Below are 25,032 nucleotides of genomic sequence, written 5' to 3'. Positions count from 1 at the left end.
GGCTGAGAAGAAAAAGTGAGAACGGGAGGGAGGAAAACACTCTGCTAAATAAAATATAACGCAGAGAGAAAAGCAGGGCATAATACACCTTGGGGTACATGCGTTTGTCATGGAAGAAACAATGAGTGTAGTTTCAGTTTAAAACCCAAGTTACAAACTGTGCAGTAGATGAAATGATTCCAGTTACGTAATGTATCAGAAAGAACACAAAGGCCTGTGAAGCCTGGGCTGCAGCTCTCCAACTTGAGCTGCGTCCAATCCCCTGCAGCAGGTGGTGGGAACAAACAGCAGACACCACCCATGCTCAGGTTCAGCAGGGCTGGGACCAGACCCCAAATGTGTGTTCCTGCAAGAGCATGACTCCGGGGACCACACCTGGAGAACCATGGGTCTGGGGCCGGAACATGAGACTGTAGTCCCGTTGAAACCTGGTCTCAGTGGGTTGACATGGGAAAGGCCATTTCTCACTTGTATCGAGTGGCAGTGTGGCTGAACGTTCGTTCCCCATCCGTCTTGCCACCGTGGCACTTGAAACATGTGACCTCCAAGGTTGCTCGGGCAACGGAAGGAGAGGTGGCGGGGACGTGCTGACAGTAGCCCCTGGCAGCCCAGAGCAGGCCACAGCTGGGCACAGGGCCTTGTACCCACAGGGGGCTGGCAAGGCACAGGCGCCTGATGTTTAGGGAGCACCAACAATCTCTACCAAAAACACTCCCGATACAGGGGAGGCGTGGCTGCCCTTGGTGGTGGGAATAAGACTGGATTTCATGTCCTTAAAAAAAAATTGTATGTACTTTCTATGTTTTACATAGTGAGTAAATGTTATCTTGCTTTTTAAAAAACCCTAAGAAGTTTGTGTAGGAATAACACACTACAAAGACATTTGCATTAAAATGAAGAGCCCTTTTGTTAGGATTTGTGTGGAAGATTATCAAGCAGATTGTAGAATTTATTTCTAAAAGGGCTCATAGGTTTTCTGAGTGGGATTTTAATTAACATCATTATCAAGTCTTTCTAAGAAGCATTATTTGATTTCCTTTGGGCCAATGAGGCATTAGTTCAACCTTCCACAGTGAAGAAAGCTGCTTTCTAACTTGCTGTGTTTTCCCCCCGAGAAGCCACTGTCCCCTGGACCTCTGCTGAAATCCCACTTCTTACTGGGTGGGAGGTGTGGGCGGGAGGGTGCAGTTCAGAAGCTTCTCAGCCTTGACCGAGGCAAAGCACAGCCTCATGGCTTCATGCAGCTGTTTTCCTCCTCGTTGCTCCCCTTGCAGCAGACCAAGCCTGCAGTGCTACCCTCCCCAGGGAGCAAACAGAGGCAGGAAGGGCAGGAAGGAGCCGCAGAACTTCTCAAGGGGCCTCAGCTCCACAGCCGGTTCCCGGGGACCCCGCAGGGCGTGCGGAGCAGGTGCAGGCCCGGCTGCAGCTCGTGGATTTGGCGGGCAGCGAGTGCATTGGTGAGCAGGGGCAGGCATTTCCCTGGGGGGTGGACGCTGCAGAAGCCTATGATCTGATGGAGCTGGGTGTACAGCCAGGCAGCCTGGGAAGCTCTGGGCGGGCCAGGCGTTTCCCCCTCCACAGATGAGTTCCAAATCCCCATTACATTCTCAGGGGTTGGTTCTCTTACCTCGGCAACCCGAGAGTCGTGTTCCTCACGCTGGCCCTCTGGGAAGAGAAAACCTGAGTTCCCAGCAGGAGCTCGCTTTGAGCTGTGAGCAGAGCCATGAAAGACCCTCGCTCTAATGCCTGTCCCGTCCATGGCCTCCCCTCTACCTGCCTGAAAGCCGCTCCTCCCAAGGAGCTGGTTTTGCTTTTCCTGCCTTCTGTCTTGGTGCAAATGGTGATGGTGCGTGGCGGTCCCTGTCCTGTCCCAGGTGTGTCCGGGGTGACCGGGTCGGCCCTGAGGGAGACAGCGTGCATCAACCGCAGCCTTGCGGCCCTGGCAGACGTCCTGGGGGCTTTGTCAGAGCACCGCGGCCACATCCCGTACCGGAACAGCAGGCTCACGCACCTCCTTCAGGACTGCCTTGGTAACCGTTTTTCCCAAAATCCCCCAGGATGGGGGACCACGTGCCCCAGGACACGTGCACACACGTCCAGCCTGCACGTCCTCGAGGGCCACCAATGTACCCCCTGCACCTCCTGTGCCCTCACTGTGGCTAGCTGGCACTCCCACGGCACGCTGGTCATTCTCCGGCGCTGTCTCACCTCGGCCCGGTTGCTTACTTGTTCGGTCTGTGTGTGACTTGCCTCCTGGTCGGACTCAGTTTCTCAAGGGTGGCAGCCCTGGCCCCTCTCTTCACCAGGGAGTCCACCAGGGCAGCTGAGGGCGCTCTAGGCTGCTGCTGTATATGTGGCATGGGTCCCTCCAGCTGTATGGACCTGCTTAGGCTGCAAGTTCCTTGGGTCTTTTGGGGGCAAGTGCCAGAAGCCTGGACGCAGCAGATTAAGCATCAGTGCCAGGTGGGGCACAGGTGGCCTCCGTGCGGAGTCATCCAGCTGTGGCTGGATCTGGGCTTTGCAGTTTGCAGAGGAGCTCAGTTAGTGCCCCCTCCCCCCACTCAGACTCCAGACCGGTTGAAAGGGAGGACCCGAGGAAGCATTGCTGCTGCAAGGTGGCCTCTGCCAGGGCTGGGCTTCCTGGCTGAGGGTCCAGGCAGAGTCCCCCAGAGGTGGCCCTGGGCCCTGTAGGCCCTGTCCTGAGAAACGGCCACCTCAGGACGGCAGAGGCACGTGGCCACCACAGTGGGGGCTCCTCCTTCCTGGGAGGGTCACCCTGGGAGGTGGTGGAGGGGCCGCTGGTGCTCGGGACTCGGGGAGGCCAGAATGTTCCAGACACTCTCCCTGTCTCTCATTGTGAGGTATTTCCCCCTCTCATGGCAAACTGGCTTCCTCCACACAGTGAATAACGGGGCTGTTCACAGAATCATATTTTTGGATTCTGCCTCTAAGACAGAGACCACCTGGTACTCTTGGATTCCAAAGCTTGCAGCCCCAACCGAGAGACGGGGCAACCTAGGCTGGGTGGACAGCCCACCGTGATCTCAGGGGCGGCACCACAGGGCACACAGTGCCCGAGAGCCAGCAGTTCCCTCAGGGAGCCCCGGCCTTCGCCTCTGGGGTCTGCACTTTTCCTCCCCTTAGCTCTCCCTGCCTTCTCCGTTGGTTTTGGTTTCCATCTGTCCCGCTTAACCCTTGCTACGGGTCCTGAAGAAAAGGAAGTGACAGAATTCCCCCAGGAGGAGAAGTCCTGGGCACACAGCCCCTACCCCAGTGGAGCCTGAGGGAGCCACAGGGCCGTGAACAGCAGGTGTGGGCATGAGGGAGCTCTGGAAAACGCAGTCCCAGGGGGCCGAGCGCACCGCAGGGTCACCTGCAGACTCACCATAGGGCTGACTTCATGCCTCCCAATTCCCGGGACACAGGGGTGTGAGAAGGCCTGCAGCTTCCCTGGGCGAGGGGTGCTAGTGACCGGCTGCTGACCCTCCCGGACCCGGGTGACGGGTGCTAGTGACCAGCTGCTGACCCTCCCAGACCCAGGCGAGGGCTACTAGTGACCGGCTGCTGATCCTTCCAGACCTGGACGAGGGGTGCTAGTGACCAGCTGCTGACCCTCCCAGACCCGGGTGACGGGTGCTAGTGACCAGCTGCTGACCCTCCCAGACCCGGGTGACGGGTGCTAGTGACCAGCTGCTGACCCTCCCAGACCCGGGCAAGGGGTGCTAGTGACTGGTTGCTGACCCTCCCAGACCCAGGTGACGGGTGCTAGTGACCAGCTGCTGACCCTCCCAGACCCAGGCGAGGGCTACTAGTGACCGGCTGCTGATCCTTCCAGACCTGGACGAGGGGTGCTAGTGACCAGCTGCTGATCCTCCCAGACCCGGGCGAGGGGTGCTAGTGACCGGCTGCTGACCCTCCCGTACCTGGGTGACAGGTGCTAGTGACCGGCTGCTGACCCTCCCGGAACTGGGCGAGGGGTACTAGTGACCGGCTGCTGACCCTCCCAGACCCGGGCGAGGGGTGCTAGTGACGGGCTGCTCACCCCCCCCGGACCCCGCATCCCAGGAGCCTACCAGATGTGGCCAGTTTCCCGCTGGGGTGCCGGGCAGCCCTCTCTGCAGCTGCCCCTCTCGGGCCCTGGCTGCCGGCACGTTGGCACTTGCAGATGCCACTCTTCTTTCCAGCTTGCATGTTGTTTTTCTTTTCTAAAGGAGGTGACGCGAAGTTACTGGTGATTCTGTGCATTTCTCCCAGCCAGAGGCACCTGGGGCAGACGTTGCAGGGCCTGGGTTTCGGGATCCGAGCTCGGCAAGTCCAGCGAGGCCCTGCCCGAAAGAGGCCGCCCAGCTCCCAGATGGAGGGGAAGAGGAGGCCGGATTGAACGCATTAATGAGTTTTTCTCCTAAAACTGTGTGTTTTGTCATTGCTTTATAATGCATATGTGCTTAGAAATAAACAGGTTTCATGTGGACTCGATAAACCTGGCTTTATTCCAAAGCACCCTCATGAATGTGGATGGGACCTCCAACTCCTCCCAGACCATCACGCAGAACAGGCTTCACAGAGGAGCTCCTTGCAGAGTGGCGGCCACCAGGTGTCACAGCAGGCACTCACTGTCCTCATCAGACTCTCCCCAGAGGCCACCCTGGGCCCCAAAGGCCCTGCCCCGGGAAACTCGGGAGCCGGCAGGAACGGCCGTCGGCAGGAGGGCAGGGGCGTGAGCACCCCACAGTGGGAGCTCCTCCTTCCTGGTGGAGCTGGTCAGCCTGGGTCCACTGCAGACCCCACCTGTGAGCTCTGGGGAGGCGCCGCTGAGCATGTACGGCCCCAGAGCCACCAGGCCTCACACAGAGCTGCCACCTCTGCCTCCTCGAGTTTGTGCTTTTCCTTTCACCCCGAGCTCTCTTCACCACTGTTTTTGGTTGTCCACCACACTCCGCATGAGGAGCTATGTCAGGGAGGGAGGGGGCGTCTGGGGCCAGCCTCACACCTGTCATCTGATTTGACACAAACGCGGCCCCCGGGATTCCCCACTGCAGACTCCAGGGCCAGATGGACTCTGGTTTCCATGGTGGCTCTGCCACCTCCCAGGATGCATCCCTGGATGGTTTGCTTGGCCTCTAAAGCCCGGCTTCCTCCTCTGCAAAGCCAGGTGAGACCAGAGGGTTGTGAGTCTTAAAGGAGACAAGGAACAGCTCTGGAGACTGGCCTGTGACTTCCCATGCCATGGGGCTGGACTGGCACATTTGAGCCCCACTCCACCACAGGGCTCCTCTCTGCCTCACAAGGGGATGGATGGTGAAGACAGCTGCCCACCACATCCTCTGCTGGAAGGATGGCCGCTGGGGCTGCCCCCATTTCCACTGGGCCCACAGTGATTGACGTGCCTTCTCGGACCCAACAGGTACAAGAGCAGGGTCCCAGGAGGAGCGCATATTTGGAGGAATGGGGGTGCGGGTCACAAGCACAGACCAAGAATAACACTCTGTTTCCTATCAGCAATCATTCTGGCTCTGAGAATAGGCTGCGAAGCAGGTTTTGGAGAGGAGTCACAGCTGGTAGCTTTCAGATGGTTTCAACGCCAGGAAAATGTTTTTTTACTCTATCTTGTTTATGCGAGAGGGAGGTAAAACGTCTTTTCTAGTAGTTAGCACAAACCAAGCAAACCTGTGCCCGTGTGTGGCTCAGGTGAGGAGCATGAGCTGCGGTGGCCCTGACTCATGGCGGGCAGAAGGGTAGGAACCCCCCCCCCCTTCCAGGGAGCCCAAAGCAAGGGGTGGGGACAGGCAGGGGGTGTTCAGGGTCCAGTGTGCTAATGGCCTTTTCCTGTACTCCTTTTCCCAGGGCAGAGCATTCTGCCTCACTGGGGATGGGGACCCAGCCTAGGCTGCTGGGGTCCAGTTTTTGGTCAGGGTGGCCAGGAGGGCAGGTGCACAGGGCATCATGCACTGAAGACAGAGATGCTGGGCTTCTCCCTGCCAGGAAAGGACTCAGCCAAATAGTGGGGCTGAAAGCAGAGGCATCCACTTCAACTCATGGTTTGTAATGTAATCAGGGAGAGATGTTAGACAATAGATAGGTAGAGAGATGGTAGATGATCAGTCAGTGAACAGATGACAGCTCTGTAGATCCATGGATGATAAACTAATCCGCAGATCAGATTTAATCTCTTGTATCAAAAATATCATTCCAACGTGTAGTCAATATGAAATCAACATAAAAACGTTAATGAGATAGTCTAGATTTTTTGTCCACACTAAGTCTTCAGAATCGGTGTGTGTTTCCCACTGACAGCACCCCTCAGCACGGGCTGGCTGTGAGCTTGGGGGCCACAGGTGGGCAGCCCACCTAGCCCTGCACTGAACCCCACAGATATGCCTCCATTTCGTAACACCACCTATTTTTAAGGATACCTTGATTATCCTGAAGTGAAATTGTACATGGATTGTATAATCTAGCAGGGCACACCTTTTTTTAAAAAAAAGAATCAATATAATGATGTAACTATAATATAATGGAGAAATAGGCCAGATGCGGTGGCTCCCACTGGTCATTCCAGCACTTTCGGAGGCCAAGGCAGGCGGATCACTTGAGGTCAGGAGTTTGAGACCAGCCTGGCCCACATGGTGAAACACTTCTCTACTCAAAATACAAAAATTAGCCAGGCATGGTGACACCTGTAATCCCGGCTTCTCAGGAGGCTGAGGCATGAGAATCGCTTGAACCCGGGAGGCAGAGGTTGCAGTGAGCGGAGATCACGCCACTGCACTCCAGCCTGGGCAACAGAGCAAGACTCAGTCTCAAATAAATAAATAAATAAATACTTAAATAAATAAATAATAAAAATAAAAATATACTGGGGAAATAAAAGGAATTTTTTTCTGTGTATGTATACATATGTATATTTCAATTTGTAAAACTTTCTTTTTTTTTTTTTTTTTTTTGAGACGGAGTCTCGCTCTGTCGCCCAGGCTGGAGTGCAGTGGCCGGATCTCAGCTCACTGCAAGCTCCGCCTCCCGGGTTTACGCCATTCTCCTGCCTCAGCCTCCCGAGTAGCTGGGACTACAGGCGCCCGCCACCTCGCCCGGCTAGTTTTTTGTATTTTTTAGTAGAGACGGGGTTTCACCGTGTTAGCCAGGATGGTCTCGATCTCCTGACCTCGTGATCCGCCCGTCTCGGCCTCCCAAAGTGCTGGGATTACAGGCTTGAGCCACCGCGCCCGGCCCTCAATTTGTAAAACTTTCAAAACAACTACACCTGAACACACAGTGAAGTAAATGAGTTTGGGTAAAAGAAGGAAGACAATATTCAATGTATGTATATTCCACAATTAAAAAATAAGGGCCAAGTGACTGTATCTGTGTGTGTGCATGCATGGGCATGTAAAATCTCCACAAATGTGGCCACTACAAAAAGCAGACGGACACGGAAGGGTCACATTCGTGACTCACGTGTCATGAGCAGTGTAGCAACTTGGTATAATTTTGTAAATGGCGAAAACCTCTCAGTAATGTTACAATTTCAGCTTCTCTTGGTTTATGTGACTGTTGCATTCCTGACACATAATGTACATCAAACTGCAGAAATAATCCTTCCTAATTTTATGGAGAACAGTGTGAGGTTTCAGGCCTGGATCACCGGATGCGGGATTTCTGCCTATGAATGTCTGATGGGGGCTAAAGCCACGTGGCCCCCGGGATGGTTTGCTGGGTGGGTGTGTCCTGTGCCTTGCGGGGACCTGGCATCCTTGGTGCCCATCTGCTCAATGTCACTTGTGTCCCCTCATCATTGTGATGACCGGAGTGACCACACAGCTTCTGAGATGCTCCCTCAGTGCCCAAAATAAAACCAAACTTCTCTTTAGGGTTGGACCTTAGGCACACAGATGCCCCTGGCTCAGGAAGCCCCCTCACTGGCTTGCTGAGGCGCGAAGTTCCTTTAGTAGGACAGAGACATCGATGCACAAATGACGGACACAGGAGGCGGCAGCCCCGCAAGACGGAAGCTTCTCTGTGGAGCCCGCACTGAACAGCAGCACCGAGCAACGGCCGCCGCCGGGCCCTGCTGTCCTCTTTGTGACCTTGAAGGGCCGGAGCTGCTGCCATAGCATGACCTAAGGGGCAGCCTGGCTGAGCCATGTGACACTCGACAAGCCTTCTTTGTGTGTTTGATGAAGTTCCTCTCTGAGCAAGGCCGGCATTTCGATAACCAAGCTGCCCTTGTAGAAGTTGCGTGGACGCTTCGCCCCACAGCCGCGTGGGGCCCACAGCGGTGCCCCTGAGACGTGCACCATGTGAAAATGGCAGAGCTTCCCTCTGGGGAAGTGTTGGACAGGCTCTGGCCAGGCTCTACGCGGGATGGCAGAGGCGTGAGTGACTCAGGAACCTGCCAGTCACAGCCTAGAGCAAGGGCGTCTACAGAGACTGGGAGTCGGGGCAGTGGGCATGGGGGACGCTTGGGCCCCAGGCACTGGACCCCACTGCCTGCCACCCTCGATGTCCCCACGTCCCCATGTCCCCACACTGCAGACTGGGCCCCTCTGTCCCATCACAGGGCGTGCAGCTGAGTCCTCACTTCCCAGGTTTTTGTCCACCTCTCACTCCAACTCCTCATTTCCTAGAAGGAAGCCTGGGTCCAGTCTTCACCCTGGTCCACTTGGCCACACCCAGAGTGCCAGGGTTTCAGAGCAAACCAGCCCAGTCTCCAGGGTGTGGAGCTGCAGGCACTCACCCCACCGCTGGCCACCACCAGTGATTTCAATGGCCCATCACGGTGGTGCTGATGCGCTGCCCCTGAGAAGGGACAGGGAGGGCAAGACCCAGGAAACATACACAAAAAACCCCCAAACTAGTCAGTGACTAAAACTCAAAGATGTCCTGTCAATAAACAGCTCTGCTCTGGGGCTGCTATCTTCATGTTCATGAGCTTCTTCCTCTTGGCTCGGGGCCTTTGAAGGTGTTTAGGATCAACCCATTTGAAAAGCAAGGACGCTGAGGCTGTGGAAGCTCGAGAACTTACTGACTTGCAGTGCCTGGGAGTGGGCAGGAAGGAGCGTCTGCCCCTCCATTGTGGTACGGTTCCTTCTCTCACAGAAGCGGACAGTCCCAGCACCACGGAGAAATGCATCTCCAAAAACACTCGTGACTTCCGCAAACTGCACACAACCAGACCTCCTCAGCGCTGACCTAGGGCACAATTGTTCACGCAAGAGAGCCACCTTACGGGGTGAGCGCGTGACTCTGATGTGAGGTTCGTGTTCCCAGGGCTGACATGTCTGGGCGCTTCACAGCTGGACGAGGTATGCTTGGAGGGGCGCCTTGAACCTGGACAGCACCCCCTCCTTGCCTCCCTCAGGCCCTTTGGCCACAGAACCTGTGACATGGGCAGGCTCAGGAGAGGAGAGGAGGAAGGGAAGGAACCCAGGCCCCGAGGAGGGAAGATTGCAGGGGGCCGGGGTGGGGTGGGGTGGGGGCCCACGCGGTTTCATCCGGAGGACACTGCAAGGCTGGAATAGAACACCCTGCCCTCTTCAGCTTGTAGCGGGTCAGAGGCCACTGGTTTTGAAGAGATTTGCCAGTGATCTGTGGGAGGAAACACTCAGCAGAGGTTTAGGCGGCACGTGGAGGCCACGCGGGGGATACAGCCCAAATGGGGAGGACAGAAGACACCACAGCCACCCAGGATGCAGGAGCTGCGACAGGTGCCTGTTAGAGCGGAGCGACCGGGGCCTGACTGTGTTTCGGGGTCCAGCGGGGGCTTCCCTGCAGGGGCAGCCTCTGTGTAGAGGCCTGAAGGGTCTACAGTGGCAAAGGGGGAATGACAAAGTGTCTGGCCATGCGGGACCATGTGTTCTGTACTATAATCACCCTGTGAGGGGCGCACGCCGCCATCCTAGAGCATCCCAGACACCAGCCCCCGGCCCGCTGGTACTCGCTGGAGGTCCCTGCATGCCGACGGGCCCGCCCTGGCCATCGTTTAGTGTGAGGCAGGAGGGGGCCAGATATGGTGGGGACACCCAGCTACCCCAGATCTCTCTTGCCTGCCCTTTCCTCCGCAGGCTCCCTGTGCCCCCCTGTAGCCAGGAACAGGCCCTGGGGAGTAGTGGGGGTGGCCGCACAGTGTGGCTTGTGGCCCTGGATGCTCCCTTAGGAATGTCTGGGACCAGGCTCATCTTGGAATCCGAATTAACTACAGACCTCACTTTGGGAACAGCTTGGCCCAGCCTGATACTCGGGGAAAGAGCAGCGGTCGGAGGAGGCAGGAGTAGCACAAAGAGGACAAGCCGGGGGCCCACGTGTGGCCAGGGCAGCCATGGCCTCCTCAGCACAGTGTGAGTCCAGCAGCCTTGCCGAGGCCAAGGCCCTGGGCCTGGGAACTTGTACTCCAGTTGCTGACTTTGCTCGGTTAGCAGAAATGGAAGACACCTCATTTGTGGAGGCCGAGGTGGTGGAATGCTGACCCTGGGGGTGTTGCTGTGGGAGGCCAGCAAGTTGTTGTCCCAGTGGGCAGGACCTGGGTGACCGACACCCTGGGGGTCTCCTAACTCCCTGGACCTTCTCCCTTCTTAGTGGAGCTTGGCCAAAACCCACGGACATTTTACATCTGTTTTCCGAAAGTGCTAGGGACGCTCTGTAGTTTCAGCCACGCTCCTCGGGCAAGCCCCGGGATGCAGTGGGGGCCAGAACAATGCAGGGTGGGTGGGTAGGTGGGTGTGGCCGGACTCTGGCTCAGCCTGGGTGGACAAGGAGGTGTATACAGTTGGCAACAGCCAGAGCAAGCTGGTGTCTCAACCCTTCATTCACGGGGCCCATCCCTTTGATGGACTACCTGCTCTTCGTGACATGACGTCGGGACTGGATTCTGAGCTTTGTTGATCTTTGTGTGTTCTAGAAGGCAGTCAGGAGGTGTTCGTGGAATGTGGTTACTGAAAAACGCAGAGCTTCTGTCGCAGGTAAGGTGGTGGAGGTGGCAGCCCAGCCCGGAAGACGGCTGGTCTACATTTTCAGGCCACACGTGAAGGGCAGTTTGATCGACACCAACGACTGGAGCAGTGGTCCTGGAGACACACAGGCATCCTCAGAACGGGGCCAGCAGCAAAGGAGCAGAAATGGAACCACCTGAGCCAAGGGGAGGGTCTGGGCTAGCGACCCGGGGAGAAGTCCCAAGGAGTGGGTGACATCTGCCTGAAACATCAGAGAAGAGCAGGAGCTGGAGCAGGACCACAGCGGACAGAAGGAAGCACGGCTGCAGCTCCCCCAAGCAGACCAGAACTCATTGTCACAACTCAGTAATTCCTCAAAACTCACAAAGCCCACTTTCATGTTTTGCCAACATTTTTCACATTGTGTTGAAATCCTTTTAGGTCCTAGAGATGCCTTAATTTGTTTACTGTTTGGTTTGAGTTTTGCAATGTCTTTCATGCACATGAGCTTTGAAGCGGGTGAAGCTGACATGCTTTGAAAGTGCGTGTGTGCTAGAGCAAGCCAGCCCCGCCCACTGAGGCGCACAGAGCACTAACCCCCGGCCTCTCCCTCCCTCTTTCACCCGTTCTGTGCCCATTTATTGGCTGCCTCCTGTACCGGGGTTTTGCTTTGGCACCAAGGAGACCGCAGTCAATGCCAGAGGCTCCTGCCTTGAAGATCCCAAGACCGGGATGGAGACCGATGAGCTGGATCTGTCCCAGCGTGCAATGCAGGGAGGGCTGAGTGCGTCCCCCGACGTCTGTGTCGGAATCCTCACCAGCAAGGCCATGGTGTTAGGAGGTGGGGCCTGTGGGAGCCAGTGAGGTTGTGAGGGTGGAGGCTCATGGGTGGGATTAGTGCCTTTGGAAGGGGGGCCGTGGGAGCTCCCAAGCCCCTTCCGCTCTGAGAGGATGCAGCAGCCAGGGAGGGGGCCTGGACCAGGAACGGAACTGGCCGGCCCCTCGATCCTGGACTTCCAGCCTCCAGAACCGTGAGGAGTAGGCGGAGTGAGGCCACACGGCCTGTGAGGATCTGTTGTAGTGACCAGAGGGAAGACAGTGCAGTGGACACACCAGGGCTGGTGTGTGTCCTGCAGCCTCTCTGGGAGCCCAGGGCACCTGTCCCCAGGAATCACACATGAGAAGCCAAACACAGCAGAGGCTGTGGGGAGGCGGCCCCGGACCCCCGCTGGATGCCTCGCTTCACACACCTGCCACCGTGGGGGACAGTACCGGCCTCCCAGACCTGCGCCCCAGCCCACAGGCGGAGCACTCCACCCCTGCACTGTCAGGGCCACCGGAGCCTCATGGCCTCCCTCCACCTTCTACTGGGCAGCCTCTTCCTCAGAGAACAAAGAGCATTTTGGTTTTTTCTGAGACAGGTTCTTGCTGTGTCACCCAGGCTGCAGTGGAGTGGCATGATCTCAGCTCACTGCAGCCTTGACTTCCCGGGCTCAAGCGATTCTCCCGCCTCAGCCTCCAGAGTAGCTGGGACCACAGGCGCCACCATGCCCGGCTAATTTTATTTCTATATATTTTGTAGAGATGGGGTTTCGCCAGGTCACCCAGGCTGGTCTCAAACTCCTGGCCTCGAGTGATCCGCTCGCCTCAGCCTCCCAAAATGTTGGGATTACAGGCGTGAGCCACTGTGCCTGGCCATAAAGAGCTTTCCGGAGGCTCCTGAGGTGCATCCACCTCCCAGTCCACCTCCTGCAGAGACCCCCATCGGAGGCTGGCCCATGCTCGGTGGCCTGTTCCCGTTGTTCTGTGTTCCCATGTCCGCTCAGGAGGGAGCCTGGCCTGCACCCCACAGGGCACAGTCCTGCGTCTTGCTCTGAGGATGCGCTTCTTCCTCTTCTCCCACTGTGCCAGGCCCTGCCACTGCCCCAACACCGTGGATGTCCAGGGCTGTGGGCAGACAATGGCCCTGATGTCCAAGGACAGACGACAGAGGGTGCAGCAAACAGGTCCCCACTTGGTGGCGGTGACGTCCGGTTCCTACTGCGTGCACTGGTTGGTGACAGCAGCAGTGGCTGGATGGAGAGAACCACACCCCTGCCAGCAGGAGGCCTGGCTGGTCACCTGAGCACAGACGCTAGGGCAGAGCCAGGAGGGGACTCAGGATGAACGCTGCCACACTGGGGTGGCCGGAGAACCAGGCACGGGCGGGAGGGAACCCCAGCCTGTTCCCGGTGGCCTGGGGGCCTCATCCATAGCCAGGGGATGTGAGCAGAGTGGCAGTCACTGTGTGACCCGAGGCTCTGAGATCAGAGTCCCCACCCTGGGCCCCGTTTTGAGGCCTGAAACTTCCATGGTTAGATGGTGATGGGGAGCCCCTCCTTCAGGGAAAAAGATAAGATTACAAATTCTAAAGTATGAGGACAAATCTAAACACAGAAGCATTAAAAAAAATCACATCACAAAGTTTAAAAAGCTGGAAAACACAATAACACAATATTCGGTGACGGTTTTATTGGTAGCTGCCTGTGATTAATAAGCAATCGACCCAGGCCATTTTCCCCACCGCATGGTCGTCTCTTCGCACGCCTCTGTAGCATACCAGCTTTCTCCCGGCAGGGCTGCCCAGGATTGTGTTCTAACCTCGGCACCTGGAAGGCAGCCTCCCCATCACGGCTCGCCGCTGTGACAACGGTCATGGGTCCGGCTACAGGACCGGCATTTCCTACCACATCCGGCCTCCCACTGCCAGCTCTGTTTCTCTTGCAGTCCCCACACCTCGCAGGCTGGGAGTACATGTCCACCTCGCCAGGTGACCTCTGGCCCTGGCCATCCTGTCCTGAGACTCCCTGCTGCTCCTACAAGTGGAGACGACATGACTGGGAACCCTGAAACGTCCCCCAGCAGACTGAGCCACCAAGTGCGTGCCCAGTTCAGCCTCCCTACGCGGGTCCCACACACCCCCAGGTCCCTCAGTGCCCCTCAAGGTGAAAGGAGCATGACAGATGAATCCTGAGTGGAAGGGGCCGCTGGTCCCAAACACGGACGGCTGAGTTTTCTGCAAGTTTTACGAAATGATAAAACTTTGTGAACGCACTGGCAGGGCCCCAGAGCTCGGCCTTCCCTGTGGTCCCGGCACATTTCCCCTGCCTGGGAACCCAGAGTCCGTGGGCCATGGCGGCCTTCCCTGTGGTTCCGTGGCACATTCCCCCTGCCTGGGAACCCAGAGTCCGTGGGCCACGGTGGCCTTCCCTGTGGTTCTGTGGCACATTTCCCCTGCCTGGGAACCCAGAGTCCGTGGGCCACGGTGGCCTTCCCTGTGGTTCCGTGGCACATTTCCCCTGCCTGGGAACCCAGAGTCCGTGGGCCACGATGGGCTGATGCTCGGCTTGGGAGCTCCTCTCCTGTGACAGCCCAGATGCAGAGGTGGTTGCTGGCTGCCCTGGGCCTCCCAGATGGGCACCTGAGGACCCCGGCCTCCTCCTGCTTGGGGTTCAGCCCAAGAGCAGAGCTTCTCAGGCCCTCAATCACCGTGGATGGAGCAGGCTTTCCTGGAGGAAGGACGAGCGCTGTCTGGAATTCTCCATCTTCCGTGAGGGAGGCTGAGCGGATGGCTGGGGGCCCAGAGGGGGCCATGCTTCAACACAGGCAAGAAGGAACCGGCCCCACCTTGCCCAGAGCCACCCTGTCACTGCTTCAGATCAACTGCCCCCAGGAGCAGGATCTGCCGCCTCCCACACCCCACCCAGCAGAGAAAGCTGCACCCTCAGACCCAGACCCCCGCGGCAGCAATGCAGGTTCCGGGTCCCAGCGAGACCCACAGAAGTGGACTCAGTGGGGGGCCCAGAAACCCAGCCCCAACAAGCCCTCTGGGTGGTTCTTACGAGTCTGGACCTGCTGGCTTCACCGCAGACCTGGCCCCGGCTACAGAACCGGCCACCCCAGCCTTGTTCGTGTGAAGCTGTGATGCTGGAGGTCCTTGGCCTGCTCCTCAGGGGTCCGCAGGGACTGGGACAGGTGGGTTTCTTTTCCTGTCCACCAACAGGGTAGGACAGGGACTGGGGACTTTACCCTGTGCCCTCCCACACCTGCCTGCCTCATGCCACCTGGAGGCCACAAGCCCCCCTGTACACAGCGGCCTCTGTCCATTTGCAGGCCACCCGCAGCCCTGCCCCCTCCCTTCCTTCTTAGGAACCATCCCTGTCCCTACCAGTCGGTGTCTATTTTCCTGCAAAATAGCTGTATTGCCTAAAAGACCTCTGATCTCAATCTGTGCAAAAGGAAAGCCTGGCTTCCCCGACTTCCCGCAGCCCGGCTCTGCTGCTTTCTCTCTGGGAAGGAGGGCCCCCTCCCAGTCTGGCCTTCTGCTTCCAGCTCCGCTCCTGCCCCTCCAGGTGTGGGTGGATGTGGCAGGGGGCTGTGGGAAGGGGCGGTGAGCAAGGCTGAGGCTCAAGCCTCAGGGGAGCCTGCCCCAGCCCTGGCTGGGTGTGTCTGAGCCAGTGGCCCACATACGCTTCATGTGGCCGGCCCGGCCATCCTCTCTTGGGCAAGGTTCAGGGCAGTGGGCCTCTAATTGTCCTCTCCACGTACTCTGAACACCAGAGATTAGAGTCTTCGGAGCAGGCCTACCCGGTAGTTAACAGGCATCTGGCATAATTCTCCATGTCTGTCCACAAGGCCCAGAGGAAGGACAGAAATAGGAATCCCAGTGGGGCCAGAGCGGCTTCTCGGGTCAGCCAAGGGCCACGGCTGCCTCGCCTCTGCCAGGACACAAGGCGCTGGGCCGGCTGCACTGTGACACTTCCACAAGTTAGGGGTGGGCTGGCCCGGCCTTTGCTGCCTCTGGGGTCTACGGCGTGTGGTGAAGGTGACTGGCAGGGGAAGCCTGGACATGGGGAGTGTGCACATGCGTGTGTGCCTGTGCAGATGTGTGCGTGTGGATGTGTGCGTGTGTGCATGTGTGTGCGCGTGTGTGTGCATGCGTGTGCACGCGTGTGTGCGTGTGCGTGCCTGTGCGGATGTGTGCGTGTGCATGTGTGCGTGTGTGTGCATGTGTGTGCGCGTGTGTGTGCATGCGTGTGTGCGCGTGTGTGCCTGTGCAGATGTGTGCGTGTGTGCATGCGTGTGCATGTGTGCGTGCGTGTGCGTGTGTGCATGTGTGCACGTGTGTGCATGTGTGCCTGTGCGGATGTGTGCGTGTGTGTGCGTGTGCATATGTGTGCGTGTGTGCGTGCGTGTGTGTGTATGTGTGTGCATGTGTGCATGTGTGTGCGTGTGTGTGCATGTGTGTGCGTGTGTGTGCATGTGTGTGCGTGTGCATGTAGGTCTTAGCTCAGACCCTGCCTCATGGTGGACACCGCCTCCTGCGTCTCCCCAACACTGGTATGCGCCTTCCCGCATGGTCTACGGGACTGGGCTGTTGCTTTCGTTTCTTCAAGGGAAGAAGACGGTCATTGCCCCGGACCAGGGCAAATCAATTATCTTGTACTAACGGGAATGGCTTTGGGAAGTGCCCACATGCCCACATCTGAGCCAGCACTAGGCACCCCTCCCCTGTTGCATTGTGGACGGTCTTGCCCTCGGCAGCACTGGGGCTCGTGGCCATCTACAGAACGCAACCTTCTGTGACCGATACCCCTGAGTTACAGCCGGCATCTCACCAGGCCCCCAGGCAGGCGGGTCCTGGTTCAAGCAGGAGGCATCTCTCGGGTTCTTTATTACACGTGCCTGGGGCACACACATGATTCCCTTTCACAGAAAGGAGAGGGCCCCCCTGGATGGACCCATCAAAGAGGCGGCCTCAATGCACGCGGCCCTGCACCAGGCCACGGGGCTCAAGCTCACGCTTGTCTCCAGTGAGCTGGAGGGTGGTGTGGTGTGGTCTTCACCACACAGACAGTGAAGGGGGCAGTGGTGTTCAGGACACAGGGCTGAACCACTGTGGCCTCTCAGTGCTCTGTGTTGGGCCTGAGACTAGCAGGGATACACGGGCCATTCCTCTAAATGCCGAGGACAGCAGGTTTGCACGTGTGCAGGAGTCTCATGCAGGAGGAGGAGCCCTGGGGAGACCCTACCCTGGTGGCCTTCCAGAGCCCACGGTACCGAGGTTGCATTACCCCTGGAGCCCACCGGGGTCAGAGCAGGTGCCATGAATAGCCAGTCCCTCACTCCCCATCTGTCACCAAAGCCTCTCCCCTCCACCAACTGGGCTGCACCACCCCCACCCCAGCCAGGACAATGGCTTAAGGAAGCCACCAGTGAGCAGAGTGGGTCCCGAGGCCTCATGGCTGAGATGGGAACAGAGTCAGCATCAGCTCCGGGGCAGTGGGGTCTTTGGAAGCCCTGACCGGGAAGGGAAAACACAGCCATTGACTGCGGATGGTGGAGGAGGGTCTCTGGCTGGATCTCAGGTGACAGAGCTGGGCTTGCACCTCAAGAAGGGTCTCTGTCTGGCAGGCCCAGCGCTGGTGAACAGGAGTTACAGAGAGGGGTTCAGGTCTAGGAGGAGCCTGGGTCCTGCACAGTGATGACCACCGTGAACTCTGGCCCGGGAGCTGTCTCTCGGGGAGCTGGCAGTGTGGGAAACTGCAGAGCCCTCTCTCCAGGGTCTGGGCCCAGCTGCGTCACCTTCTCTCCCAGACTAGGATGGGTGACAGGCTGCCTCAGGGGCCAACACCATGGCTCTCTAGACACAAGACAGCCAGACCTTGAACCTGCTCCCTGGAGACCCCGATGGAAGGAGCTCCTGGGTGCACCGAGGACAGGGATGAGGTGCGGGACCTGTTTGTCACCTCCCAGGTTGATATCAGAGCCACTCCACACCTTTTACAGGTGAACCTGTGGAGCGTGCTGGCTGCGGAGGTGTGGGCAGCGTCCGGCGGGCAGGAAGGGCCGAGGGCCACGTGGCAGTGGGGTGGGCGGGGGCTGAGCCTGGTGGTGCAGACAGCGCTGCTGGGTGGATGGCGCCTACACCACAAACTCCTGTGGGGGTGGGGTCTCTCCGAACAGGTCCAGGGTGAGGCAGTTGCCGGACCTCTTGATGGGGAGAGTGGCCCTGTTCTCGCAGGGGGCTGCCAGCCCGCAGTCTGGGGCACAGTGGAAGGTATGGCTGGGTGAGGTGGGCGCTGGTTGCAGGGCCAGCTGGTGCAGACGTGTGTCGTCCAGGCTGCGGCTGTGCGGCTCCTCGCTGACCCCGGCTTTCATTTCCCAGATCTGCAGGGAGAGGACACGGGGTGAGGCCTGCCGCCCCCTCCCGCTCCCACCACTGCAGACGGCAGCCACACTGCTGGTGGCCACAGAGTCACACTCCTTGCCATTGCTCACCCTGTGCCGCTGTGCACGGCCAGCCTGTCCCTGGACGGGCTCCCCCAGCCTACGCCTCTGTGAGAGAGGCTTGGCGTTTTCTTTTGAAGCATTTTGGGAGGCCCCCACCTTGCCTAGCTTCTTTCCCAGGGCTGCTTTCTGCCTTTTAACTCAGTGGACCTGGACTCTCAGCGTTTGGTGTAATTTAGGATCAGGTCTGAGTGTGGGCCTTGAACACCAGCTCTGGAAGCACCTCCGACGTCAAGAATGGCCTCTTATTTTTATACGGGAGGAAACTGTGTTCAGAGGTGACTGTCCAAGGTCTCGTCCAGGTGGGCGTCCAGTGGGCAGTGTCATGGCCCTTAAGTGACACCTCCGGCTCAAGCTTCTCGGCTGCCATAGTCCCTCAGATCTGCCCTGGACCACTGTGCTCCCAGGAGGCAGATGAGGCCCCTGGAGGCTGGCAGCAGGGAGCAGGGGGCAGGGGCAGGCGGCGGGCCACACTGAAGGCTGCCCAGCGCCAGGGTCTGACTTGCCCTTCTACGTGTGTTTTCTTGTTTTTAATCAATACGTTTTTCAAGAGTGACAGTCCCTGGCCCAGAGCTCAGGCGGCTTTGGGCGGCCGTCTCCTCCGGAGTGGACTGACCTGGGCTTGGGATCTCCCCCACTGGGATGAGTCCGTGCCTGCCAGGACTTGCAGCCTCCCCTCCCTCCTCCCGTGCCCAGCCCTTGTTCTCTCTCCATCCAGCATCACGATAACTAACCAACCACAGCTGATTTTCTCTGTCTTTCCATGGGGATTCTGGACAGGGCTGACCAGAGGGGGCCTCACCCCCCTGCGGTGGAGTCGGGGGCAGGGGTTGGGAGGGCAACTTGGAGCCTGGCTGGGAACCCTGAGCCCACCTGTTCCCCACCTGGGCATCCAGGAACCACTGGCACTGCCTCTCCTCTAGCTCTCTGGGGGGACCCTAAGGCTCAGGGGCTCCACAGGAAGTGGGGGAAGGCCTGGAGCAGCCCTGCACACATGGGACCAGGTCCCAGGTGGAGGAGGTAGACGAAGGGGACGGGGGCAGCCAGTCTGCTACATGGCAGGTCGCAGGGCCCAGGTGTCCAGGTCCTGCCTACAGTGGCCCGGTGACACTCAGGGCCCAGCCACCCCCGCCCCAGGCAGGATCCCTCACTCCCCACAGTGAGCCGGCTCACTTGGCCTTGAGGCTGAGGCCTCCACCCACGCCCACCTGCCCCAGTGTCCGAGAGCCTTGCTGCTCCCTGACTTGCCCGCTGTGTCTCTGGGGGTGTCAGTCAAGGGACCCTCTGATAGGCCTTGAAAGGTTCCCGGCCCCTGACAGGGCACCTAGGAGACGAGGGTGGAGGAGCAGGGCCCAGGGCTTCTGGCCCATGGTGGGGACTCTACCTGGTGCGGACTCTACCTGGTGCACAGCCTCGGTGCTCTGGCCTCTGGTCCTGACCTCGGCGCAGGGTTCCTGGTGAGTGGCTGTGGGAGGAGGCAGCCATGAGCACAGGGGTCTGGGTTCTGCCTGACATGGCTCCTCCCCAGGGCAGTTCCCTGCAGTTCTGGGGCCCTGGTCTCGGACCCAGCTTCTCCCGAGGCTCACACCGCCCCCTTGCTCTCAGTGCCAGGGGACTTCCTAGGTGTGGGAGGGGCTCCTGAGATGGGCTTCCAAGAAAGCTAAAGGACCTGGACTCATCTGCAACCCCAAGAGGACCCCACCTCTCCCATCTCTGATGCCAGCCTGCGGCTGCCTCTTGGCGAGGACAGGGGACTCAGGCACGGCAGGCTGCAGGCAGCTCCTCCCTGCCATCTCTGTCCTTCCGGCATGTTCTGGCACATTTCCCGGGACTCAGGTCACAGTCAGCCCAGCCCCTCACGTCTGGTCACTGGAGGGCAGGCCAGGGCTTTGCTGCCTCAGTGTCCAGGGTCAGCCAAGCTGGGGCTGGCTGGGCTGCACTCACTGTCCCTGGGGCCTGGGCATCTCCCTCAGGCCCACCTTGGCTGTCACCACATATGCCGGGGTGGCTGTGGCTGGTCCTGGGGCTGGAGGACAGCTCCTTCTCATGGAGCCCCTGGACCTCCAAGGGTGTGTCCACAGACATCTCTCTGGATTCCCTGAGCCAGGAGTCAGCCTCGATGCCTGACGTGTGGGAGCTGCCATGGCTGTCGGCGGAGTGGCGTGAGAGGCGGTGAGGGCAGTGCTGGCTGCTGACCCCACTGCCCGGGGAGCCCCTGCTGTCCGGGTCCAGCCCAGCCCATCGCTGATGTAGGACTCCCGGTAGTGCTGCTTCTCTGCAGGGAGCACAGTGAGGACGAGCTGGAGAGGGACCATCCCCGCTGATGCAGGAGGAAGAGCCCAGGAGACAGAAACGCACACCCACAGCTCAGATGAGGACGTGGAACAGAGAGGGAGACCAGGCCTGTGGGTAAACGCTGAGGCCTTGTCGGAACCTGCGTTTCTTGCTCTTTGTGGGCACATGATGGGAGGAGAGGTGGGAAACAGACCAGGAAACTGAGAAGTGGAAACCTCAGGCGGCTCCTCAAGCCCTCAGCCTCCCCCAGCCCCATCTATAGAATTCCACTCTGGGTAGAGCTGGGGGGCCACCACCCCGCCCTTCAACCTGAGCATCTGGGGGATGCGGGAGCCAGGAGGCCACAACAGTGAGAGACAGAGGTGCAGCCGGGCTGCAGAGCCCAGCGCGCCCAGCCCACCCCAGCCCAGAAGGTGTAGTCTGGCTGCGGAACCCAGTGTGCCCAGCCCAGCCCAGCCCAGAAGGTGTAGTCTGGCTGCGGAACCCAGTATGCCCAGCCCAGCCCAGCTCAGAAGGCGCAGTCCGGCTGCGGAACCCAGCGCGCCCAGCCCAGCCCCACCTTCTGCCTCCTCCCGCTGTCGCAGCTGCCGCAGTGTGGGCCGCACGTGGAGGTGGAGCTGGTGGCTGGCGCGCAGCAGGTGCAGCAGGTGCCTCGAGCGCCAGGTGCAGCCCGTGTAGTAAACCAGCTTCTGTGCCGCGGGCAGCCCGTCCAGCTGGATCTCCAGCTTCTTCCCCTGAACAAACAGGAGAGAAGGTGCCACGCCACAGGTGGAAAACCACGCTAGCAACGGGAAAGGATGATTTTAAATGTCAGCCATGGCCCCCAGGGGGACGGGGTTTAGGTTTTCACTTTGCAGTGCAGACGGCTGTTCACGGGCACTGTGCTCAGGGCATGCTCTGCTCTGCCCTTGCTTGAGAGGACACAGCCCTCTTGGCTAGAAAGTGCCCGCAGCTGCGTGAGGGGAGCGGAGGTCCGGGGTGGGATGGGAAGACCTCAGTCTGGTTGTCCAGAGCAAGCCTGCTGCCCAGCGGCCCCCACAGTCACTGCCCTTTTATCCCTGGCACCCGGGCTGTGGGATGGCCCTGGGTGACAGCTCTGGGGCCAAGACGAGAGGCACAGAGGCCACACAAGTGCGCTTCTATGACCCGCTCTTATTTTCTCCCTTGGTTTTCTCAATTGAAAGCCAGTTTTCAAGGAATAACAACAACTAGAGCTCACCAGGCAGCTAAACATCCAGTGCCTGCAGGGCCAGGGTCAGGCACAGAGCCCGTGAGGCCAGGACGGCCCTGAGGCTCCCGAGAGGCCGGCAGGAAGGGACCTGCACCTCGTCGGGAAAAAATGCCCAGAAAATGCCCCAAGGATGAAGCCGCACCTGCCCAGTCTCTCCCGGGCACGGGGACCCCCCAGACACCCACCAGAAATGCCAGCTTCCCAATGTGGGGCCAGGGGAGGTCGTAGAGCAGCTGCGGAGTGCGGTCCACCTCCTGCGGGACAGCAGAGGCGGGGTGCGTCCAGGTGGGGCCAGCCAGCGCCCATGGCCACTGCAGGGATGCTCCACGGCCCAGACCCCAGCGGGGAAGGGAGGAGGGGGTGGGGGCAGGAGGAGGGGCTCTGAAGCTGTAGCCCCTCCGGTCACCTGGTAGATGTGCACTCCCCTGAGGGTCAGTCCCAGGATCACGGTGGGGTGACCTTCCTTCTTATCCTAGAGGACACAGGTCAGAGGTCAAGTTGCAGGCCTGGGGGCACCGGGCCTCACTGATGGCAGAGTGTGGTCAGTCTGGCTAGGGGCCGAGGCCTCCACGGACCAGGCTGAGCTCTGGGGCCCATTTACAGACAGTCTCATTCACTCCAGCATCAGACCAAAGGCACAGTTATCATAGCACAAGCCTGCCTTTCATCATGCTAAATAAACATCAGCCATGACCTAAGAGAGCCCTGGCCATGCCGGCCCCGGGGTCCTGATAACACTGTCAGCTTGGGGGGTTCTGGTTACGCCTGCCCTGGGGTCCTGGTCCCACTGTTAGCCATGGGGCCTCCGTCCATCCCTGGCCTCGGGTCCTGGTCCCACTGTTAGCCATGGTGGCTACATCCATCCCTGGCCTGGGGTCCTGGTCCCACTGTTAGCCATGGTGGCTACATCCATCCCTGGCCTGGGGTGCTGGTCCCACTGTTAGCCATGGGGCCTCCGTCCATCCCTGGCCTGCGGTCCTGGTCCCACTGTTAGCCATGGGGCCTCCATCCATCCCTGGCCTGGGGTCCTGGTCCCACTGTTAGCCATGGAGGCTCTGTCCATCCCTGCCCTAGAGTCAGAGACCAGCCTGTCGCTGGCCGCCCTGGGCTCAACCTTGTGCAGCCTGAAGAAGTGCACGGGTACGTCCTCCAGCCGGCAGGCCTCCTGGATGAAGCACAGCACGGCCTCCTTGGGGCTCAGGCCCTGGCGCTCACGGTGCAGGGCGGGCATGTGCCGGAGGATGTAGTCAATCCCCCTCTTGGTGATGATCTGAGGACAGAGCCGGGAGGTCAGCTCAGACCCCTGCTGGTCCCCCCTTCGTCCTCACCAGCCCCCTGCTCCGAGAAGCCTCCCCAGACTCCCACAACTGGTGCCGACCTCAGTGGGTAGGGCCAGGGCCTGACTGCTGAGCCCAGACCCAGAGATGAAGTCTCGGTGCCCGCTCTGGCCCTGGGCTCTGTCTGATTTCCTGTCCCCCTCGGACCCTCCCCAAGGGAAATGCCGCAGCCAGCCCTCCTCAGGCGTCTGCAGGTGGGGACTCCACCCTCAACGAGCCCTGGCTCTTGGGAACCCGCACAGTGAGGACCAGCTGGGGCCACCACCGGGACGGGGGTAAGACCCACAGGGACATGGAATCACTGAGGGTGGAAATGTGCCCAGAGGCCAAGGGCAGGTGTGGCCTCCACAGTGCTGGGAGGAAGCCTGGCTGGGCCCCACCCTGGCCTCAGCGACTGCCACTCAGAGCAAAGGTGAGAAGGCCCCAAGGTGCACAGAATAGAGAGGGACACAGGGATGAGCGGTCAAGGAGAGAAACCTAAAAGTTCACCCGGAACAGGGCCTGCATCCCCGGGGTGACAGTCATCAACCCACGAGGCCAGCAGGCCAGACAGCGCCTGGGACCGGGCACACAGCGGCACAGCCCACGCCTCTCCATGGCCCTCCTCCCGGGGGTACAACACTCCTTCCCTTACAGGTGAGGAAGCTGAGGCTCAAAGGCTCCCACGGGTCCCAGGATACTGAGAGAGAAGCGGGAAGGTTCACAGCCATGAGGCCCGCGTGGTCACATTCCACAGCCAGGCCACCAAGGGGCTCAGAGAGGTGAAGCCAGTGAGCAAGGCCACACAGCTGGCTGGGTGCTTCAGGAGCACAGGCACCCGGACCTACCTGCTCTGGGCCACTCCTCCCACACCGCCCACCTTTGGGGGTGGTAAGGACCCTTGGGTCTTCAGGAGAAAAGGACAGATGACTGCCCTGTTTCCATCCCTGACTCTTCCTCCAGCATCCCCTGCCAGGCCCCCAGCCCCCTGCTCCTACAGACGGCACCCGGTGAAGGTGGACAGGCACCAGGCCAACGGTGCTGGGAGGAGGCGGGCCCCGACCTTACCCACTGTGGGAAGTAGGAGTGTGGCTCGAAGTACCTCCCGGTGTGGGCCGGCTCCCGGTGGTCGCCCAGGTCAGCCTGCAGTGCACAGGCGGCCAACAGGAAGTAGGCCTCCTCCCGGTGGGCGCACTGCGACCTCAGCACACGCTCCTTCAGGTGGCAGTAGTACAGGTGCCGTGCCCTGTGGTCGCTGGAAGGTGGCAGGGAGTGAGTTCCAGGAAGGCCGGCGTGGGGACTCCTGGCCCCTCTGGCCCTGCCTTGTCCCTCACCACGCCAGCTCCCAGGGCTGTCCTGAGACCCTGGTACCTTGTTCCTGTCTTGTTCTACCCACAGCTGTGTCCCTGCAGGGCCAGCGCGGCACAGGCCTGCACTCTTCCTGGAGCAGGACGCAGGCAACTTGCTGCCACCAAGCAGCCGCTAGATGAGGCTCCACCTGCCGAGGTCCCGCTCCTTCCCCAGTGAGCTCGGCCTCCATCAAACCAGGCCCCAGTGCAGGAGAGCTGCACAGAGTCTGGGCGACTCAAATCCCTGGATGTGGACAGACCTGGCTCCCAGAGCTCAACGCCCAGCATGGGGCCTGGCCATGGCTGGTATTCATTAATCACAGGGGCCGGGCGGGAGGTTCGCCCAAGATGCAGGTACAAGATCTTCTCATGTAATTCCCCTGAACTGGCCCCATAGCACCAGGTAGCTCCGTCCGTCAACCCAATACCTTCCAGACCTCCCCCGCAAGGCTATCCAGAACCTTCCACATATTCACACACCGCCCCCCCCAGAACCTGCCACACAACCACACACCAGTGTCTCCAGAACCTGCCACACAACCACACCCCCCCAACTCTCCAGAACCTTCCACACAGCCACAGCCCCCACC

The 25,032-nt window shown here is 59.6% G+C and overlaps 2 protein-coding genes across 13 annotated transcripts in view; one reads left to right on the top strand and one right to left on the bottom strand.

The window, feature by feature from the left end:
- The window catches only part of KIF25 (kinesin family member 25), a 67,387-nt gene extending 62,907 nt beyond the window's left edge, over window positions 1-4,480 (top strand). For 6 of the 12 annotated variants that reach the window (XM_073022258.1, XM_073022256.1, XM_073022264.1 and 3 more), the window contains 2 exons: window positions 1,275-1,457; window positions 1,875-4,170. In XM_073022258.1, the coding sequence (XP_072878359.1) occupies window positions 1,275-1,457; window positions 1,875-2,245 (554 nt within the window). In that variant the 3' untranslated portion in view covers window positions 2,246-4,170. Of the gene's footprint in view, window positions 1-1,274; window positions 1,458-1,874; window positions 4,171-4,211 lie in introns of those variants that run through there. The other 6 variants (XM_073022265.1, XM_073022259.1, XR_012094981.1 and 3 more) reach the window with 5 other exon arrangements.
- Window positions 4,481-17,784: 13,304 nt separating this feature from the next.
- Window positions 17,785-25,032, bottom strand: part of FRMD1 (FERM domain containing 1) — a 52,445-nt gene continuing 45,197 nt past the window's right edge. The window contains 9 exon segments of the mRNA XM_073022255.1: window positions 17,785-18,131; window positions 19,652-19,716; window positions 20,231-20,485; window positions 20,488-20,526; window positions 21,106-21,280; window positions 21,963-22,031; window positions 22,184-22,249; window positions 22,892-23,047; window positions 24,162-24,348. Of these exon segments, the coding sequence (XP_072878356.1) occupies window positions 17,886-18,131; window positions 19,652-19,716; window positions 20,231-20,485; window positions 20,488-20,526; window positions 21,106-21,280; window positions 21,963-22,031; window positions 22,184-22,249; window positions 22,892-23,047; window positions 24,162-24,348 (1,258 nt within the window). The 3' untranslated portion in view covers window positions 17,785-17,885.

Source organism: Chlorocebus sabaeus, chromosome 13 (genome assembly GCF_047675955.1).
Source record: "Chlorocebus sabaeus isolate Y175 chromosome 13, mChlSab1.0.hap1, whole genome shotgun sequence".
Classification (NCBI taxonomy): domain Eukaryota; kingdom Metazoa; phylum Chordata; class Mammalia; order Primates; family Cercopithecidae; genus Chlorocebus; species Chlorocebus sabaeus.
This window is presented reverse-complemented; position numbering and strand designations above follow the sequence as displayed.